This window comes from Canis lupus, unplaced genomic scaffold (genome assembly GCF_011100685.1).
Source record: "Canis lupus familiaris isolate Mischka breed German Shepherd unplaced genomic scaffold, alternate assembly UU_Cfam_GSD_1.0 chrUn_S1699H1893, whole genome shotgun sequence".
Classification (NCBI taxonomy): Eukaryota; Metazoa; Chordata; class Mammalia; order Carnivora; family Canidae; genus Canis; species Canis lupus.
The window spans coordinates 76,415-94,824 of record NW_023330547.1 but is presented as its reverse complement, the minus strand read 5'-3'; the positions used below and the strand labels follow the sequence as shown (position 1 = coordinate 94,824).

The 18,410-nt window shown below is 39.5% G+C and overlaps 1 protein-coding gene across 2 annotated transcripts; it reads right to left on the bottom strand.

The window, feature by feature from the left end:
- Nucleotides 1-2,269: 2,269 nt before the first annotated feature.
- LOC119878532 (ankyrin repeat domain-containing protein 26-like) lies at nt 2,270-17,934 on the bottom strand. Of its 2 annotated transcripts, none has more exons than XM_038589151.1 (2): nt 16,860-17,875; nt 2,270-2,312 (listed from the first exon to the last, which is right to left on the bottom strand). In XM_038589151.1, exons 1-2 carry the CDS (start codon nt 17,749-17,751, stop codon nt 2,299-2,301), a joined length of 906 nt encoding a protein of 301 aa, XP_038445079.1. In that variant the 5' UTR covers nt 17,752-17,875; the 3' UTR covers nt 2,270-2,298. The 2 variants fall into 2 exon arrangements, with proteins under 2 accessions (XP_038445079.1, XP_038445080.1); XM_038589152.1 differs by lacking the exon at nt 2,270-2,312 and having other exon boundaries at nt 16,777-17,523; nt 17,611-17,934.
- Between the last annotated feature and the right edge of the window lie 476 nt (nt 17,935-18,410).

Sequence of the window (18,410 nt, the reverse complement as noted above, 5' to 3'; positions counted from 1 at the left end):
TCTCACTGTGGTCTTCGGGGTACGTTTTAGTTTATCGGATATAAGGATGGCTACCCCTGCTTTCTTTTGAGGACCATTTGAATGGTAAATGGTTCTCCAACCTTTTATTTTCAGGCTGTAGGTGTCCTTCTGTCTAAAATGAGTCTCTTGTAGACAGCAAATAGATAGGTCCTGCTTTTTTATCCAGTCTGACAGCCTGCACCTTTTGATGGGGTCATTAAGCCCGTTCACGTTCAGAGTTACTATTGAAAGATATGAGTTTAGTGTCATCATGATACTTATTCAGTCCCTGTTTTGTGGATTGTTCCAGTGGACTTCTTCTTAAAGGGGAATTTTGAGAGTCCCCCTTAAAATTTCTTGCAGAGCTGGTTTGGAGAGGTCACATATTCTTCAGTTCCTCTGTCTTGGAAGCTCTTTCTTTCGACCAAAATGCAGGGGCTAGAGAAAAGAAGAAATTGGAAGTACAGGAGGCGCGAAAAAGGAGTGAAGTGAGAGATAATGGTTCTAATGGGCGGCCCTTTCTCTGATTCAGCAAAGCCAGCAGGATAGAAATCCATGCACACGAGACATCAGTTGCATTTCTAATACACTAACAATGAGATGAGAAGAAAGAAAACTGAGGAGTCAACTTCCATTTACCATTGCGACTAAACACCATAAGATACTTGGAAATAACCCACCCGAAAGAGACAAGATCTGTACTCTGAAGACGACCAGGGGACATTCTGGAAATAATGGGAAATCATAAAGACTGAAATCATTCCTGTTCATGGATTGGAGAACAAATATTGTTAAAAATGTCTATCAAGCTCGACAATCTCTATATTCAATGCAATCTCTATCAAATACTACCACTTTTTTTTAAGATTTTTTATTTATTTATTCATTAGACCACACACAGAGAGAGAAGAGAGAGAGAGAGAGAGACAGACACAGGTAGAGGAGAAGCAGGCTCCATGCAGGGAGCCTTTTTATGTTCACAGATATTAGTTCAGCCCATCTCCATCCTTGTTGATGAATTTTGCAAAGCTTCCCAGCCTGCTGAAGTCTCAAAACGAAATGGGTATTGTATAGGTGAGACTAGCAGTGGTAAATTCTACATTAATCAACTATTTTCTCTCTTTTTATTAGAGGCTAAAATTAACTTCCAAGTTCTTCACACTCAATCCTCTGCTCAAATCCTCCAATATGGTTCCTATCTCAGAACAAATGTGAAGTCATATCTAATGGCCCTCAAGCCCCCTACATACCTGGCTTCTGCTTCTGCCTCCTCCTGGCCTCAGCTCCTAGAGATCCCTCCCCTGTCCATGCTCACTCCACTCCTGCTATACAAGATCCTGCCATCCTTCCCTCAGTAGCCTGAAAATGGAGATCCAGTGCCATTAATAAATCACCAAAGATACAATTCTATTGGAAAATTTTAAGCCCAAATGGTAGTACCAATGGAGTTTTGAAATGAGCAAATTATTTGAAAATGCTTAAATTATAAACCGTGGGTGGGAAGATGAAATCAAATACAACGCTTTGCTAAGTCACCAGTTATCCCAAATTATGATTTACTGAAAAGTAAGATGCCTTCAAAAAGTGAAAAGGTCCAAGAATAAATGTTTGAGACTAACATTTAAATTTACATAAATAAAAATAAAGTATGCTAACTGAAAATGCTTAAAAAGCTATCAAAAAAAAGTACTGAGAATACGCACCCTACACTTCAGTTCATGTGACAGTCTGGAGTTAGTTTCAAGTAATCCCCTTACTTGAACCTCAAGTTCAAAACACTCAGGTATGAGCATTTCCACTTCTATCTGTTTCATCATGGTATTAAAACATGGTGACAAAATTAAAACTATTTTAGTAGTACTAACAAATAAATTATTAATATCAGACTCCTTTCTTTAACAATGTATAACTTAACCTCTTGAAGTTTCTCTAGATGACGTGCATTTTTATTCAAATTAAGGCACCTTTCAGGTCTAATTTTTATTGCTGGATACAAGTTATGCAGATTCAACTGACCCATAATCATTCAGTCGTGATCTCGGGTCATGAAGTGGAGCTCTGCACTGGGCATAGAGCCCCACTTTGGATTTTCTCCCTCTCCTCTGCCCCCCACTCCCATTAGGTGCAGGTGCCTATTTCTCTCAAAAAAAAAAAAATAGTACTAATAGCCATAACCAACATTCCTTTGACCTTTCTAATAGAACTTGAAAAATATTTGTCTTTCTGAATACTTACTTCTTTCTTTCTTCTTCTCATCTTCATATTAAATGCTCTTTCATTATCTTTTACATTTATTGATTAACTCCTTATTTTTTTCTCGCAGTAAGAAGAGCTCGTTTTTCACCTGCAACTCGAACCATTCTACAATAACCTGAACCTGGTCTTTGAGATCAATTATAGTCTTTTCTTACATTCCACTCTGCTGTAGGCATCATCTAGTTGCTCTCGGAGAACTATTTCAATTTTTAGTTGAGATAATTTCTCTTCTAGGATTCATGCTTTCCCATGTATTTATTCACTTACCTTGTTCGTTTTGAGATTTCTGCTCAATTTCCTTCTTCTGACCCTGTGTTTGTTTTGGTTTCTTTTTAACTGTTCTAACCAACGTCTTTTCTCTGAGAGCATCTCTTGTAATACGGAGCTCAAATTTCTAGGGCATTAAATTTACTTCGAGCTTCAGAAAGTTGCTGAGAAAGCACCTCATTGTTATCTTTTTAGGTTAACATCTCAAAGTTCATTTTGTCCTGTAATGACACCCACTCCTTTTTGCTCTCTGGAAAGCAAAGTTCTAGGTCTCTTTTGATGCCTGACTTTGATCACGATCCTGTTAGCTGTAGCGAGTCTAGCTCGGTCATGATTGAAGTTTTGCTTCCGTCTTTCTCTGTTTATCTTTTCATCCTGCAATTTAGAGTTCAGCATGGTATCTCAGTTGTCACACACATCTCAGCTGCCCCCCTAGATTGGAAACTGTATTTGTTAATGTTACCCTCCATTCAGTTTAATGGCGTTTTGAAGACTGTCATTCTTTTCTTTTCAGTTTCAGTGTCTTCACAATACCTCTTTTCCTCCTGCTTCTGATTCCTTATTGTGTCTATTTCCAGTCTTAGCATGGCAAGTTCATCTTGCAACATGCGGTTTTCATGTAACAGACCTTTTTCTTTTTCATGAGGATGAGAAACCTAAGTAAAACAAAGTCTTTTAGCTGGAACTCATAAAATGACATTATCATGATTTTCTCTGAAATCAAAGAATATCCTATGTTTATACAAGGAATGGTTTGCAGTTAGTGGATTCCAACTGGAAAACACAAAGTTGGATCCAAGCTCAAACTTTTATACAAGCATAAAATTCCCCAAAGTTCAAACAGTTTAATGAAAGCAATGAATGCATGAAGGAAAAGAAATCATGACAAATCCTACGAATCTCAGAATTGGAAAAGGTCTTTCTCTGGTTTACAACAAACTCAGAAGGCTTGAAAGAAAAAACTAAGTACATCTGACTACACTAAAATTGGAGTTTATAGTTCTCATGTCTAACACAGTCCACAGGAAAACCCTTAGCTCTGCATATATTTGGACAGATTCAATTTCCTAACCTCACTTTGTCTGAGAATATTCCATACGTATTCGACTTTTCCTAACATTTCTATCCTCAGTTATAAGAATTTATCTACTGATAACTAATAAATCTAGGCATTGTACTAAAACATGTCTGCACACATTAATATCTCTTTTAGTTATCACAATTCAAAAATGGAGAGGTTAAAAGTACAAGTGAGCTGCAGACATCCCCAGTCTTTGTACCCACTACCACTATTCTGGCACCAAACTGGAGCTACTTCTCTAATTGTGAGTCTTAAATACAAAAGAAGCCTTTGTATTTCAGGAGTGGCTGGTGGCTCAGTCAGTTAGCCTCTGCCTTCGGCTGAGGTCATGGTCCCGGGATCCTGAGAGCAAGTCCCGTGTCAGGCTCCCTGCTCCACAGAAAGCCTGCTTTCTCTCTCCCTCTGCCTCCCTCCCCCTGCTTGTGCTCTTCAATGAATCCATAAAGTCTTTTAAAAGAAAAAAAAAGCCTTATATTTCAAAACCAATACTAACTAAGGTAAATTTAATGTAGCTCCTAGAAAAATCATGAGATTTATTTGTTGGCTGCAACTAATTTTTTTTCCTCTTCAGATGTTTAAAATGGCAATAAATGCAGAAGAGGGGATACCCTGAGCTTTTACTAGGAACAAAAGACTTATCAATAAATTATCAGTAGTATATACAGCATATGATTATTTCAAAAGCTCCTTGTGAGGGAACCCTGGGTGGCGCAGCGGTTTGGCGCCTGCCTTGGCCCAGGGCGCGATCCTCGAGCCCCCGGGATCGAATCCACATCGGGCTCCCGCCCCCCTCTTCTGCCCACCTAAAAGCCCGGCTACCTGTTCTTCCTGTCCCTTCATTTATGTCACATAAACCAAAAGCAGAAACTGCTCTACGTCCCTGCAATTTTTCTGGATCACCAGCGACCACAGCTCTGTGGATTTTCCTGAGATCTTGATACTTGATGTTGTATCCGGGGGCCGGGCTGTGGAAGCTGGAAACAATCATGCGTGTAGCGGTCCCTCAGAGGCCTGAGGTTTAAGCCGAAGCGCAGCAGCCCCACCCATTCCGCGCTGTAGATCTCTTTTTCAAATGAAGCCGAGACTTCGATGACACAGGTTTCAACCGCCTCTAGCGAACACTCATCGTCAGCAATAAGGCAATGGGCCTCCCTCAATGTCTCAGGGACTAAGCCCAAGGACTTAGAACCTTCCTACGCAAACCAGTGTACCCTAGCAACACTGCTAAATGCGAATGCGCCTGCGCACCTCAGAAGCTGGCATCCCTGTGCATGCCACAGAGGGCAGTGGCCAAGGTTGCCCAAGGCATATGTGTGGGAGCCCAAGCCTCTCAAATCTCTGAGATCCCCTGAGAGTGGGGCTGGGCTTCCCTTCAGAAGTTGGTCGGATGGCTGAGCATTTGCGGACATTTGCAAAAGCCTCCCGGGTGTGGAAATGTAGTCTTCTGGGCCCATGGGGGCTCAGTGGTTGAGCATCTTGCCTTGGTTTCGGTCATGATCCCGGGTCCTAGATCAAGTCTTGCATCGCACACCCCACAGGGAGCCTGCTTCTCTCCCTCTCCTATGTCCTCTTGCCTCTCTCTGTATGTCTCATTTGGAAATAATATAATCTGAAAAAAAAATGTATCTCAAAGTAACTTCAAACTGAGAAGAATAATTCTAACTATAAGAAGTGATTAAAGGGATCCCTGGGTGGCACAGCAGTTTAGCGCCTGCCTTGGCCAGGGCACGATCCTGGAAGACCGGGATAGAATCCCACGTCGGGCTCCCGGTGCATGGGGCCTGCTTTTTCCCTCTGCCTGGTCTCTGCCTCTGCTGTGGGTGTGACTATCATAAATATAATTTTTAAAAAATTGTTAAAAAAATGAGACTATAGGAGGCGGGGCAAGATGGTATAAAGTAGGGTCCCCAAGTCACCTGTCCACCAAATTACCTAGTACCCTCAAGTCTCCTGAAAATATACAAATTCAGCCTGAGATTTAAAAGAACTACAGTGAGAAGAGTTCACAGCTTCTATCAAGGCAGAAGATGGGGAAAGGGAGAAGGAAATATAAGAAACAAAAGGCATCCAGGGGGAGGGGCCCGTGAGGAGCCGGTTAAGGCCGGGCGCGTGCCCCCAGGACAAGAAAGCCCCATCCGGGAGAGTAGAAGCTTCGCCAATCTTCCCGGAGGAAAGGCACTCGCAGGGAGTTTCAAGCAGGACCCCGAGGGCGGGGGTGCCCTCAGGCTCCCTGGGACACTAAACAGACACCTGCGCCCTGGGGAAGAGTACCACGGACTCACTAAAGGGCTGCAGCGCACCTGGCTGGACCCGGGAGCAGCTCGGAGGCGCTCAGCGAGGCTCCCATGCAGAGGGAGCTGCGCGCCCAGAGCACTAATTCATAGCGGCAGGCCCAGGAGCACAGGGCGCTGGGGACACAGCCCAGGATCCGGCCTCCCCCCTGGGACAGGCAAGGAAGAGGGGCCCAGGACGTGAGGAGGCTCCTGTCCCAAGCGAGAGCAGATCAGCGCGCCCCGCCCCCGGGGCGTCCAGGCCCCTGCCAACTGAAATTCCTTAGTTTACTGCGGGAGCTGACCCTAGGCGTTCCAGACGGCCAAGGACACTGTGGTTGTTCCTCCCTGGGCCTCACGGGGTAACACCCCCCACTGAGCCTCACAGTGCCCTCACCGATAAACAGAGATACACCTCTGAGCCCGGCACCAGGCAGGGGCTGAGCAGTCCCCCAAGTGCCCCAACCTGAAAATCACCAAAAGGCCCCCTCCCCCGAAGAATTGATATCAATTAATAACTAAATTAATAACCATATTTAGACATCCTTAAATCACTTATACTTGACTTCAATCTAGCGCTTTCTACATTCGATAGGTCTTTTTTTTATTTTTTAGGTCTTCTTTGGATAGCATTATGTGACCATAAATTAAAAAAAAATCTGGGCACTTTAGGGTATACTGTGCACTAATTTATACAGTCTATTGCTAACCATTTCTTTATTGGACTACAACTTCCTTTGCAAATGACGGAGTCTGTCTCATCCTACTCTGTCTCCAACTTACTTCTATTCATCCTCAAACAAATCTTTGCTGAGCTTCTACTAAATATACTCCTAGCTGACATGAAGCTTGTGAGTTTGAAGTGTGAACTTAACTGTTTGCAAAAGGCAGCTGTATGCCAGTCAGTCTTTCTACCAGAAGGGCCAATGCCTCTCCCATTAGTCCTTGGGTTTCTTCATATATTATTGTCCTCTTTCTGAATTATCCTCATTTCTGAGAAGTGACTTATGACTTCCTGTACTGTATTCTTGGAATGGGAACCTTTCCAAGCCTGCCCCACCCTCCCTGAGTGGCTTTGTATCCCATACCCCTGGGGCTTTTTCATGGTCCTACTACCCGGCTGGATGACTCTGTGTATAAGCTCTGTTTTCCAATGACTAGGAAGCTTTAATGATGAGCAGACGCATCTGCCTTGTTTAATGTCCTATTTCTACGCTGTCAGAGTGCCTGATATAGTAGTTACTTTAATTGCATGAGTGAAAGGACAAGCAGTGCAAATTACATGCCAGTTACCTACAAAAAGCTTTATATTCTAGGAATTCAAAAATTATCTAGGAATTCAAAGCTATCACATGTTATGTACTGAGAGTGTTGGAGGAAATAAGAGAAATGAACTGGATTTTGGAGTTAGGATTTGGATAAATAGAGCAAAGAAGAAGGATTTCAAATGAGAAAACAGAAACATAGGAGCATAAGATGCAATCAAAGACCTTGATTTACCAATTATCAGTAACTAAAGATATAATATTAAGGAAAAGTAATAAGTAAGCATTAATTACTCTTCAGTTTATATCTGATACTGCAAGTACTGTTATTCAACACAATATTGCTTACATTTATTTTTATAGTTGTCAGTTGTTTCTGATGTGGTTTTCTTTACCTTTTGCCTTTTTTGGGGGATACTCTATTTTATCCTGTATTTAATTTTTACTGAAGTATAAATGATATACAAGAAAAATTAAGGTATATATCAATGTGATTTGATATTTTTACATGTTTACAAAATGATCCCCATGATAAATCTGCTTGTCTCTCCCACTATGTGAAGTTAATACAATACTATTACTATATTCCCTATGTAGTACATTACATCCCCATGACTTTGTTTCTTTATAACTGGAAGTTTGTGCCATTAATATATCCACTTCCTTCACACCACATTTACCTGTTTCCCCCATCAACTCGTATCCCCTCTGGTAGCCTATAGTGTTGTTTCTTGTACCTATGAGTCCTGCTTGTTTGTGTTTGTGTTTTTTAGAGTTCACATATAGAAAATCATAAAGTTTTTCTCTTCTTCTGTCTGACATAGTTCACTTAGTGTAATAGCACTGATCTAAGTCCGTCCATGTGTTGCAAATGAAAAGATGTCATTCATTTTTTGTGGTTGAGTAATATCGGTTGGATATACCTACCCCATCTTCTTTCTTCATTCATCTATCACTGGACCATTAGGCTGCTTCCACATCTTGGCTGTTGTGTAACTAATGTTGCAGTAAACCTAGGGTGCATCTATTTCTTCAAATTGGTGTGTTCATTTTCTTTGGATAAATAAGTGAAATTGCTGGATCATATGAATTCTAAATTTATTTTTTTGAAGAACCTCTAAAATGTTTTCCATGTGGCTGCACCAATATACATTCCTCCCAACGTGCGTTGGAATCCTCCCTTTTCTCCACAGACTCCAACACTTGCCTGTTTTGTATTGTTTTGAAAGTTAATCTGGCTGGGTGATTTGCATTTTTCCCTGATGTTGATTGACGTTGAGCACCTTTTCCATATGCCGTTTGCTATGTTTTGTCTTCTTTGGGAAGATGTCTATGAGTTCTCTACTCTTTTTAAATTAGATTGGCTTTTTGTAAATATTCAGTTGTATAAATTCTTTTCTGTATTTTGGATGTTAACTCCTTATTGAATAATGATGTGCAATATCTCCCCCCTTTTGGTAGTGTTGCTTTTTGTTTTGTTGATGGTTTCCTTCAACTTGCAAAAGATTTTTACTTTGATGTAATTTCATTTGTTTGTGTTAACTTCGTTCTCCTTCCCTGAGGAGGCTGGTCCAAAAAATGTTGCTAAGATGAATGTCAAAAGTTTATCGCCTGCATTTCTTCTAGTAGTTTTATGGTTTCAGGTTCCTACATTCGGTCTTTAGGTCCATTTTGATTTATTTTTTGTATATGGTAGTAAGATAGTGGTTAAATTTCATTCTTCTACATGTGGCTGTCCAATTTTCCCAAATTTATTTCCTGAAGAGAAGGTCCTTCTCCATTGTGTGTTCTTGCCTCCTTTGTCATAGATTAATTGACCATAATATGTGGATTTATTTCCAGGGTCTCTATTTCATTGACCAAGGGTTTTTGTGGTCATACCATACTGTTTTGATTACTATAGTTTTGAAATTAGGGACCATTTGCTCAGCTTTGTTCTGTGTCAAGATTATTTTGTATTTTGAGTCTTTCATGGTTTCATACAAATTTTAAGGATTCTTTGTTCTAGTTAGGTGCAGAGTGTCACCAGTATATTGATGGGAATTGTATTGAATCTGTAGATTCCTTTGGAGTAGCATAGACATTGTAACAATATTAATTCTCAATCCTTCCAATCCATAGCACAGTATATCTTCCATTATTTGTGTTGTCCTCAGTTGTCTTTTTTCAGTATTTTATAGTTTTAAGGATACTTTTTCACCTCCTTGATTAAAATTTATCCTACTTTTTTTTTTATTTTGATGCAGTTGTAAATAGTTGCATCATTAATTTCTTTTTCTCATAGTTACTAGTGTAGGGAAGAAACACAATGAATTTCTCCGTATGCTAATTTGTAATCCTTAACTTTATGAAATTCACTTATTAGCTCTAATAATTTTTTGGAGTCCTTAGGGCTTTCATATATAGTGTAATGCCATCTGCAAATAACGACAGTTTAAACTTCTTCATTTTCAATTTTTCTGTTCTGCTTCTTTTTTAATTATCTAATTGCTATGGCTAGGAACTTTTAATACCATATTGAATGAAAGTGACAAGGTTGGGCATCTTGTCTTGTTTCTGATCTTTAGGGAAACCTTCAGTTTTCACCATGAGTATAATGTTAAACTGTGGGTTTGACATATATGGCCTTTATTACGTTGAGAAATTTTCTTTTAACACACTTTGTTGAGACTTTTTTTTACATAATTGAAGTTGAATTTTATGATATGCTTTTTTCTACACCTGTTGAGAAAAATCTATATGTTTATTCTTCATTTTGTTGATGTGGTACATCAATGTGGATTTGTGAGTGTCGAACCATTCTTCCATCCCTGAAATAAATCCCATTTGATTATAGATGCATTCTCCTTTTAACGTGTGTTGAATTAGGTTTGCTAATTTTTGTTGAGGGTTTTATATTGTGTTCATCAAGACTCTGGCATGTGATTTTCTTTGTTGTGAATGTCTTTGGATTTGATATCAGGGCAGTGCTAGCCCCTTAAAATGAATTTGGAAGCCTTCCTTTTCTCTTCAGTTCTTTTAGGGGAGAGGAATAATTTGAGAGTTATAGGGCTTTACTATTTGGGTATAACCATCAGTGAGCTGGTCCAGTCCTGTTTTGGGGAGTTTTTATTCCTAATTCATTTTCATTATTCATCATTGACCACTAAATCTTATTTAAAACAAAATAATTTTGAAGATTTTATATTTGAGAGAGAGGAGAGAGAGAGACCACACAAACAGGGGAGAAAGGGAGGAGAAAAAGCAGCTCCCTGCTGAGGAGGGAGCTGGTATTGGTTTCATACCCAGTCCCCTGAAATCCTGACCTGAGCTGAAGGCAGATGTTTATTGACTGAGCACCCAGGCATCCCTATAATTGACCTACTAAGGTCTTCTGTATCTCATGATTCATGTTGGAAGATTGTGCATTTTTAGGAATTTTCCTTTTTTTTCTAGGTCTTCCAGTATGGTTATGTATAATTGTTTTCTGGTCATCTCTTATACTGTTTTTGTATTTTGTGGTGTCACGTGTAACATCCTCTACATTTCTTTTTTATTTTCTTCATCGTTTTTTTTTTTTTTTAATTTATGATAGTCACAGAGGAGAGAGAGAGAGAGAGAGAGCAGACACAGGCAGATGGCAGAAGCAGGACTCCATGCACCGGAGCCTGACGTGGGGATCGATCCCGGGTCTCCAGGATCGCGCCCCGGGCCAAAGGCAGGCGCCACAACCGCTGCGCCACCAGGATCCCAAGATTTTTATTTATTTATTCAGAGAGACACAACAGAGGGTGAAGCAGCTCCACGCAGGGAGCCGATGTGGGACGACTCGAAGGGTCCTCTCTAGATCCTCCCTGATCCAAAGCAGGTGGAAAACCACGAGCCGCTGGCCTGCCCTTCCTCTACATTTCTGGTTGTATTTGTGCCCTCTTTCTTTTGAGGATTATGGCTAGTTTTATAGGCTTTGTTTTACCTTTCACAGAACCAGGTCTTGTTTTTATTGATCTTGTCTATGTGCATATCATTTTGTTTGTTTACTTGTTTCTACTTTTTTTTTTTTTGTTCTTGTTGTTTGTTTTGGTGGGTTTTTTTTTTAAGTCTCTAGTTTCATTTATTTTTCTGTGATTTTTTTTCTTTTTTTTTCCTTTTTTCTTTTTTTTTGTTTTTTTTTTTTTTTTTTTTTTTAATAATAATTTATTTTTTATTGGTGTTCAATTTGCAATATACAGAATACACCCATGCTCATCCGTCAAGTCCCCCTCAGTGCCCGTCACCCATTCACCCCCACCCCCGCCATCCTCCCCTTCACCACCCCTAGTTTCATTTCCCAGAGTTAGGTAGTCTTCATGTTCTGCTCTCCTTTCTAATTTTCCCACCCACTTTCTTCTCCTTTCCCTTCTATTCACTTTCCAGTATTATTTTATATCCCCAAATGAATGAGACCATATAATGTTTGTCCTTCTCCGTTGACTTCATTTCACTCAGCATAATACCCTCCAGTTCCATCCACGTTGAAGCAATGGTTGGGTATTTGTCATTTCTAATGCTGAGTAATATTCCATTGTATACATAGACCCACATCTTCTTTATCCATTCACTTTCGTGGACACCGAGGCTCCTTCCACATTTAGGCTATTGTGGACATTGCTGCTAGCAACATCGGGTGCAGGTGTCCCGGCTTTCATTGCATCTGTAGCCCTTGGGGTAAATCCCAGCAGTGCAATTGCTGGGTCTTAGGGCATCTTATTTTTAACTCTTGAGGAACCTCCACACAGTTTTCCAGAGTGGCTGCACCAGTTCACCTTCCCACCAACAGTGTAAGAGGGTTCCCTTTCTCCGCATCCTCTACAACATTGTGGTTTCCTGCCTTGTTAATTTTCCCCATTCTCATTTAGGTCTTCATATCCATTTTGAGTTTATCTTTGTGTTGGTGCAAAGAGTGGTCTAGTTTCATTCTTCTGCATGTTGCTGTCCAATTTTCCTCAGCACCATTATTGAAGAGACTGTCTTTCTTCCAGTGGATAGTCCTTTCCTCCCTTTATCGAATATTAGTTGACCATAAAGTTGAGTGTCCACTTCTGGGTTCTCTATTCTGTTCCCCTGATCTATGTGTCTGTTTTTGTGCCAATACCACACTGTCTTGATGACCACAGCTTTGTAGTACAACCTGAAATCTGGCATTGTGATGCCCCCAGATATGGTTTTCTTTTTAAATTCCCCTGGCTTTTCGGGGTCTTTTTCTGATTCCACACAAATCTTAAAATAATTTGTTCTAACTCTCTGAAGAAAGTCCATGGTATTTTGATAGGGATGCATTAAACGTGTAATTGCCCTAGGTAACATTGACATTTTCACAATATTAATTCTGCCAATCCATGAGCATGGAATAATTTTTCCATCTCTTGTGTCTTCCTCAATTTCTTTCTGAAGTGTTTTCTATAGTTTTTAGGGTGTTGTGGTGGTTGTAAGCCTTTACCTCTTGTATCCAGCAAGGCTCTCATTCAAAATACAAGGGGAGATAAAAAGCTTCCAGCACAAACAGAAACTAAAAGAATTTGTGATCCCTAAAACAGCCCTGCAAGAAGTGGTAAAGGGAACCTTTAAGCAAACAGAGAGCCCAAAAGTAACACAGACCAGAAGAAAAGACAGACACAGTACATCAAAACACGGACTTGACACGTAATACAATGGCACTACATCCATATCTTTCAATCATTACTCTGAATGTAAACAAGCCAAATGCCCCAACCAAACACACAGGGTATCCCAGTGGATTAAAAAAAAAAAAAAAGCAAGACCCATCGATATGCTATCTGTAAGAGACTCATTTTTAGACACAAAGACAACCCCAGATTGAAGGTGAGGGGGTGGAAAACCATTTTATCATATTAAAGGACATTAAAAAAAACTGAGGTGGCAATCTTGATATCAGACAAGTTGTATTTTAAACCAAAGACTGCATTAAGAGATGAAGAAAGACACTATGCCATAATTAAAGGGTATCCAAAGAGAAAATTGAACAATTATAAGTATTAATGCCTCTAAAGTAGGAGCAGCCAACTATATAAACCGATTTTGTTAAGATTACATTTATTTATTTATTTGACACAGAGAGAGAACAGAAGCAAGGGCAGCAGGAGAGGGAGAAGCAGACTCCCCACTGAACAGGGAGCCTGATGAGGGCTTGATCCCAGGACCCTGAGAACATGACCTGACCAAAGGCAAGGGCTTAACCGACTGAGCCACCCAGGCCCCCTTATGAACCAATTAATATCAAAATTAAAGGAACACATTGATAGTCATACAATAATAATAAGCACTTTAACACACCACTCACTGTAACGGCCAGATCATCTAAGCAGAAGATCCACAAGGGCACAAGGGCTTTGAATGACACACTGCACAAAATGGACTTCACAGATAACTTCAGAACATTCCATCCTACAGCAACAGAATACACATTCTTCTCAGGTGCACATGGAACATGTTCCATACTAGATCATGTACTGGGTCATAAATGAGGTCTCAACTGATACCAAAAGATTGGGATCATTCCCTGCATACTTTCAGACCACAATGCTTTGAAACTGAAACTTGATCACAAGAGGAAATTTGGAAAGAATTCAAATACACGGAGGTTAAAGAATCAAGCCAGGGAATAAAAGCACAGTTTTAAAAACCTCATAGAAACAAACGAAAATGGAAACACAACTGCTCAAAACATCTGGGATGTAGCAAAGGTCATCCTAAGAAGGAAGTATATAGCAATACAAGTCTTTCTCAAGAAATGAGAAAGGTCCTAAGTACACAAGCTAACCTTACACCTAAAGGAGCTGGAAAGAACAGAAGATTAAAACCTAAAACCAGCAGGAGAAGAGAATTCATAAAGATCAGAGCAGAAATCAATGAAATAGAAACCAAAGGAACAGTAGAACACATCAATGAAATCAGGAGAGGTTCTTTGACAGAATAAGATCAATAAACCCTGGACAGACATATCAAAAAGAGAATGGACCCAAAGAAATAAGATCGTGAATGAAAGAAGACAGATCACGACCAGCACCAGAGAAATACAGACAAATATAAGAACACATTCTGAGCAACTATATGCCAACAAAGTAAGCAATCTGGAAGAAATGGATATCCCTTCCTATCAAAACTGAAACAGGAAGACACAGGAAACCTGAACAGACCCATAACCAGCAAGGAAATGGGAGCAGTCATCAAATATCTGCCAACAACCAAGAGTCCAGGACCAGGTGGCTTCCCAGGAGAATTCTACCACACATTCCAGGAAGAATTAATCTATTCTTCGGAGCTGTTTATAAAAATTAGTAATGGAAGGGAAACCTTCCAGTGTTCTCTGTGAGGCCAACATTACTCTGATCGCAAAACCAGAGCAAGACCCCACCCAAAAGGAGAATTACACTCCAATATCCCTGATGAACACGGATGCCAAAATTCGCACCAAGACACTGGCTGGGAGGATTCAACAGTACATTAAAGGATGATTCACCATGTCCAAGTGGGTTTTATGCCTGGGCTGCAAGGGTGATTCGACATCTGCAGATGAATCAATGTGATACACTACAGAAATAAAAGAAAGGATAAGAACCATAGGATCCTCTCAAGAGATGCAGAAAAAGCAGTTGACAAAGTGCAGCACCCTTTCCGGATCAATACTCTTCACAGTGCAGGGAGGAGGGGAGCATATCTCAATATCATAAAAGCCATCTACGAAAAGCCCACACCCGATGCCATTCTTAATGGGGAAAAACTGAGAGCTTTGCCGCTAAGGTCAGGAACACAACAGGGAGGTCCACTCTCTGGACAACCAGTGTTGTTCGACATAGCCTCAGCATTTAGACAACAAAAAGAAATAAAAAGGCGTCTGAATCAGAAAAGAACTCAAACTCTCACTTTTCTCAGAGGACATGATATCCTATGTGGAAAACCCAAAAGACTCTACGCCAGCATTGTTAGGACCCTTTCCTGAATTCAGCAAAGCAGCAGGATAGGAAATCCATGCACAGAAATCAGTTGCATTTCTATACACTAACAATGAGATGGAAGAAAGAGAAACTGAGGAGTCAATTCCATTTACCATTGCACTAAACAACCATAAGATACCTTGGAAATAAAACCCACCGAAAGATACAGGATCTGTACTCTGAAGACGACAGGACATTCTGGAAAGAAATTGAGAAATCATAAAGGACTGAAATCATTCCATGTTCATGGATTGGAAGAACAAATATTGTTAAAATGTCTATGCAAGCTCGAGCAATCTCTATATTCAATGCAATCTCTATCAAAATTACTACCACTTTTTTTTTAAGATTTTTTATTTATTTATTCATTAGACACACACACAGAGAGAGAGAGAGAGAGAGAGAGAGAGAGACAGACACAGGTAGAGGGAGAAGCAGGCTCCATGCAGGGAGCCTTTTATGTTACACAGATAATTATTTCAGCCCCACTCTCCATTCCTTGTTGATGAATTTGCAAAGCTTCCCAGCCTGCTGAAGTCTCAAAAAGAAATGGGTATTGTATAGGTGAGACTAGCAGTGGTAAATTCTACATTAATCAAATATTTTCTCTCTTTTTATTAGAGGCTAAAATTAACTTCCAAGTTCTTCACATACTCAATCCTCTGCTCAAATCCTTCCAATAGGTTACTATCTCAGAACAAATGTGAAGTCATACTAATGGCCCTCAAGCCCCCTACATAACCTGGCTTCTGCCTCCTTCCTGGCCTCAGCTCCTAGAGATCCCTCCCCTGTCCATGCTCACTCCACTCCTGCTATACAAGAATCCTGCCATCCTTCCCTCAGTAGCCTGAAAATGGAGATCCAGTGCCAAATTAATAAATCACAAAGATACAATTCTATTGGAAAATTTTAAGCCCAAATGGTAGTTACCAATGGAGTTTTGAAATGAGCAAATTATTTGAAAAATGCTTAAATTATAAACCGTGGTGGGAAGATGAAATCAAATACAGCTTTGCTAAGTCACCAGTTATCCCAAATTATGATTTACTGAAAAGTAGATGCCTTCAAAAAGTGAAAAGGTCACAAGAATAAATGATTTGAGACTAAACATTTAAATTTACATAAATAAAAATAAAGTATGCTAACTGAAAATGCTTAAAAAGCTATCAAAAAAAAAGTACTGAGATACAGCACCTACACTTCAGTTCATGTGACAAGTCTGGAGTTAGTTGTCAAGGTAATCCACTTACTTGAACCTCAAGGTCAAAACACTCAGGTATGAGCATTTCCACTTATCTGTTCATCATGGTATTAAAACATGGTGACAAGAATTAAAACTATTTTAGTAGTACTAACAATAAATTATTAATATCAGACTCCTTTCTTTAACAATGTATAACTTAACCTCTTGAAGTTTCTCATAGATGACGTGCATTTTTATTCAAATTAAGGCACCTTTCAGGTCTAATTTTTATTTGCTGGATACAAGTTATGCAGATTCAAAACTGACCCATAATCATTCAGGTCGTGATCTCGGGGTCATGAAGTGGAGCTCTGCACTGGGCATAGAGCCCACTTTGGATTCTCTCTCCCTCTCCATCTGCCCCACTCCCATTTAGGTGCAGGTGCACTATTTCTCTCCAAAAAAAAAAAAAATAGTACTAATAAGCCATAACCAAACATTACTTTGAACTTTCTAATAGGAAGCTTGAAAAATATTTGTCTTTCTGAATACTTACTTCTCTTTCTTCTTTCTCATCTTCATATCTAAATGCTCTTTCCATTATCTGTTTACATTTATTGATTAACTCCTTATTTTTTTCTCGCAGTAGAAGAGCTCGTTTTTCACCTGCAACTCGAACCATTCTTACAATAACCTGAACCTGGTCTTTGAGATCAATTATAGTCTTTTCTTTGCATTCCACTCTGCTGTAGGCATCATCTAGTTGCTCTCGGAGCAACATATTTTCAATTTTTAGTTGAGATAATTTCTCTTCTAAGGATTCATGCTTTCCCATGTATTTATTCACTTTACCTTGTTCGTTTTGAGATTTCTGCTCAATTTCCTTCTTCTGACCCTGTGTTTGTTTTGGGTTTCTTTGTAAATGTTCTAAAGCCAACGTCTTTTCTCTGAGAGCATCTCTTGTATACTGGAGCTCAATTTCTAGGGCATTAAATTTACTTTCGACTTCAGAAAGTTGCTGAGAAAGCACCTCATTGTTATCTTTTAGGTTAGACATCTCAAAGTTCATTTTGTCCTGTAAATGACACCACTCATCTTTTGCTCTCTGGAAAGCAAGTTCTAGGTCTCTTTTTGATGCCTGACTTTGATCACGATCCTGTATAGCTGTAGCGAGTCTAGCTCGGTATGATTGAAGTTTTGCTTCCAGTCTTTCTCTGTTTAGCTTTTCATCCTGCAATTTAGAGTTCAGCATGGTATTCTCAGTTGTCACAACATTCAGCTGCCCACTAGATTGGAATACTGTATTTGTTAATGTTACCTCATTCAGTTTTATGGCGTTTTGAAGACTGTCATTCTTTTCTTTTTCAGTTTCAGTGTCTTCACAATACCTCTTTTCCTGCTTCTGATTCCTTATTGTGTCTATTTCCAGTCTTAGCATGGCAAGTTCATCTTGCAACATGCGGTTTTCATGTAACAGACCTTTTTCTTTTTCATGAGGAGGAGAAACCTAAGTAAAACAAGAGTCTTTTAGCTGGAACTCAATAAAATGACATTATCATGATTTTCTCTGAAATCAAAGAATATCCTATGTTTATACAAGGAATGGGTTGCAGTTAAGTGGATATCCAACTGGAAAAACACAAAGTTGGATCCAAGCTCAAACTTTTATACAAGCATAAATTCCCCAAAGTTCAAAAGTTTAATTGAAAGCAATGAATGCATGAAAGGAAAAAGAAATCATGACAAAATCCTAAGAATCTCAGAATTGGAAAGGTCTTTCTCTGGTTTACAACAAACTCAGAAGGCTTGAAAGAAAAAAACTAATACATCTGACTACACTAAAATTGAGTTTATAGTCTCATGTCTAACACAGTCCACAGGAAAACCCTTAGCTCTGCATATATTTGGACAGATTCAATTTCCTAACCTCACTTTGTCCTGAGAATATTCCATACGTATTCGACTTTTCTAACATTTCTATACTCAGTTATAAGAATTTTATCTACTGATAACTAATAAATCTAGGCATTGTACTACAAACATGTCTGCACACATTAATTATCTCTTTTAGTTATCACAATTCAAAAATGGAGAGGTTAAAAGTACTAAGTGAGCTGC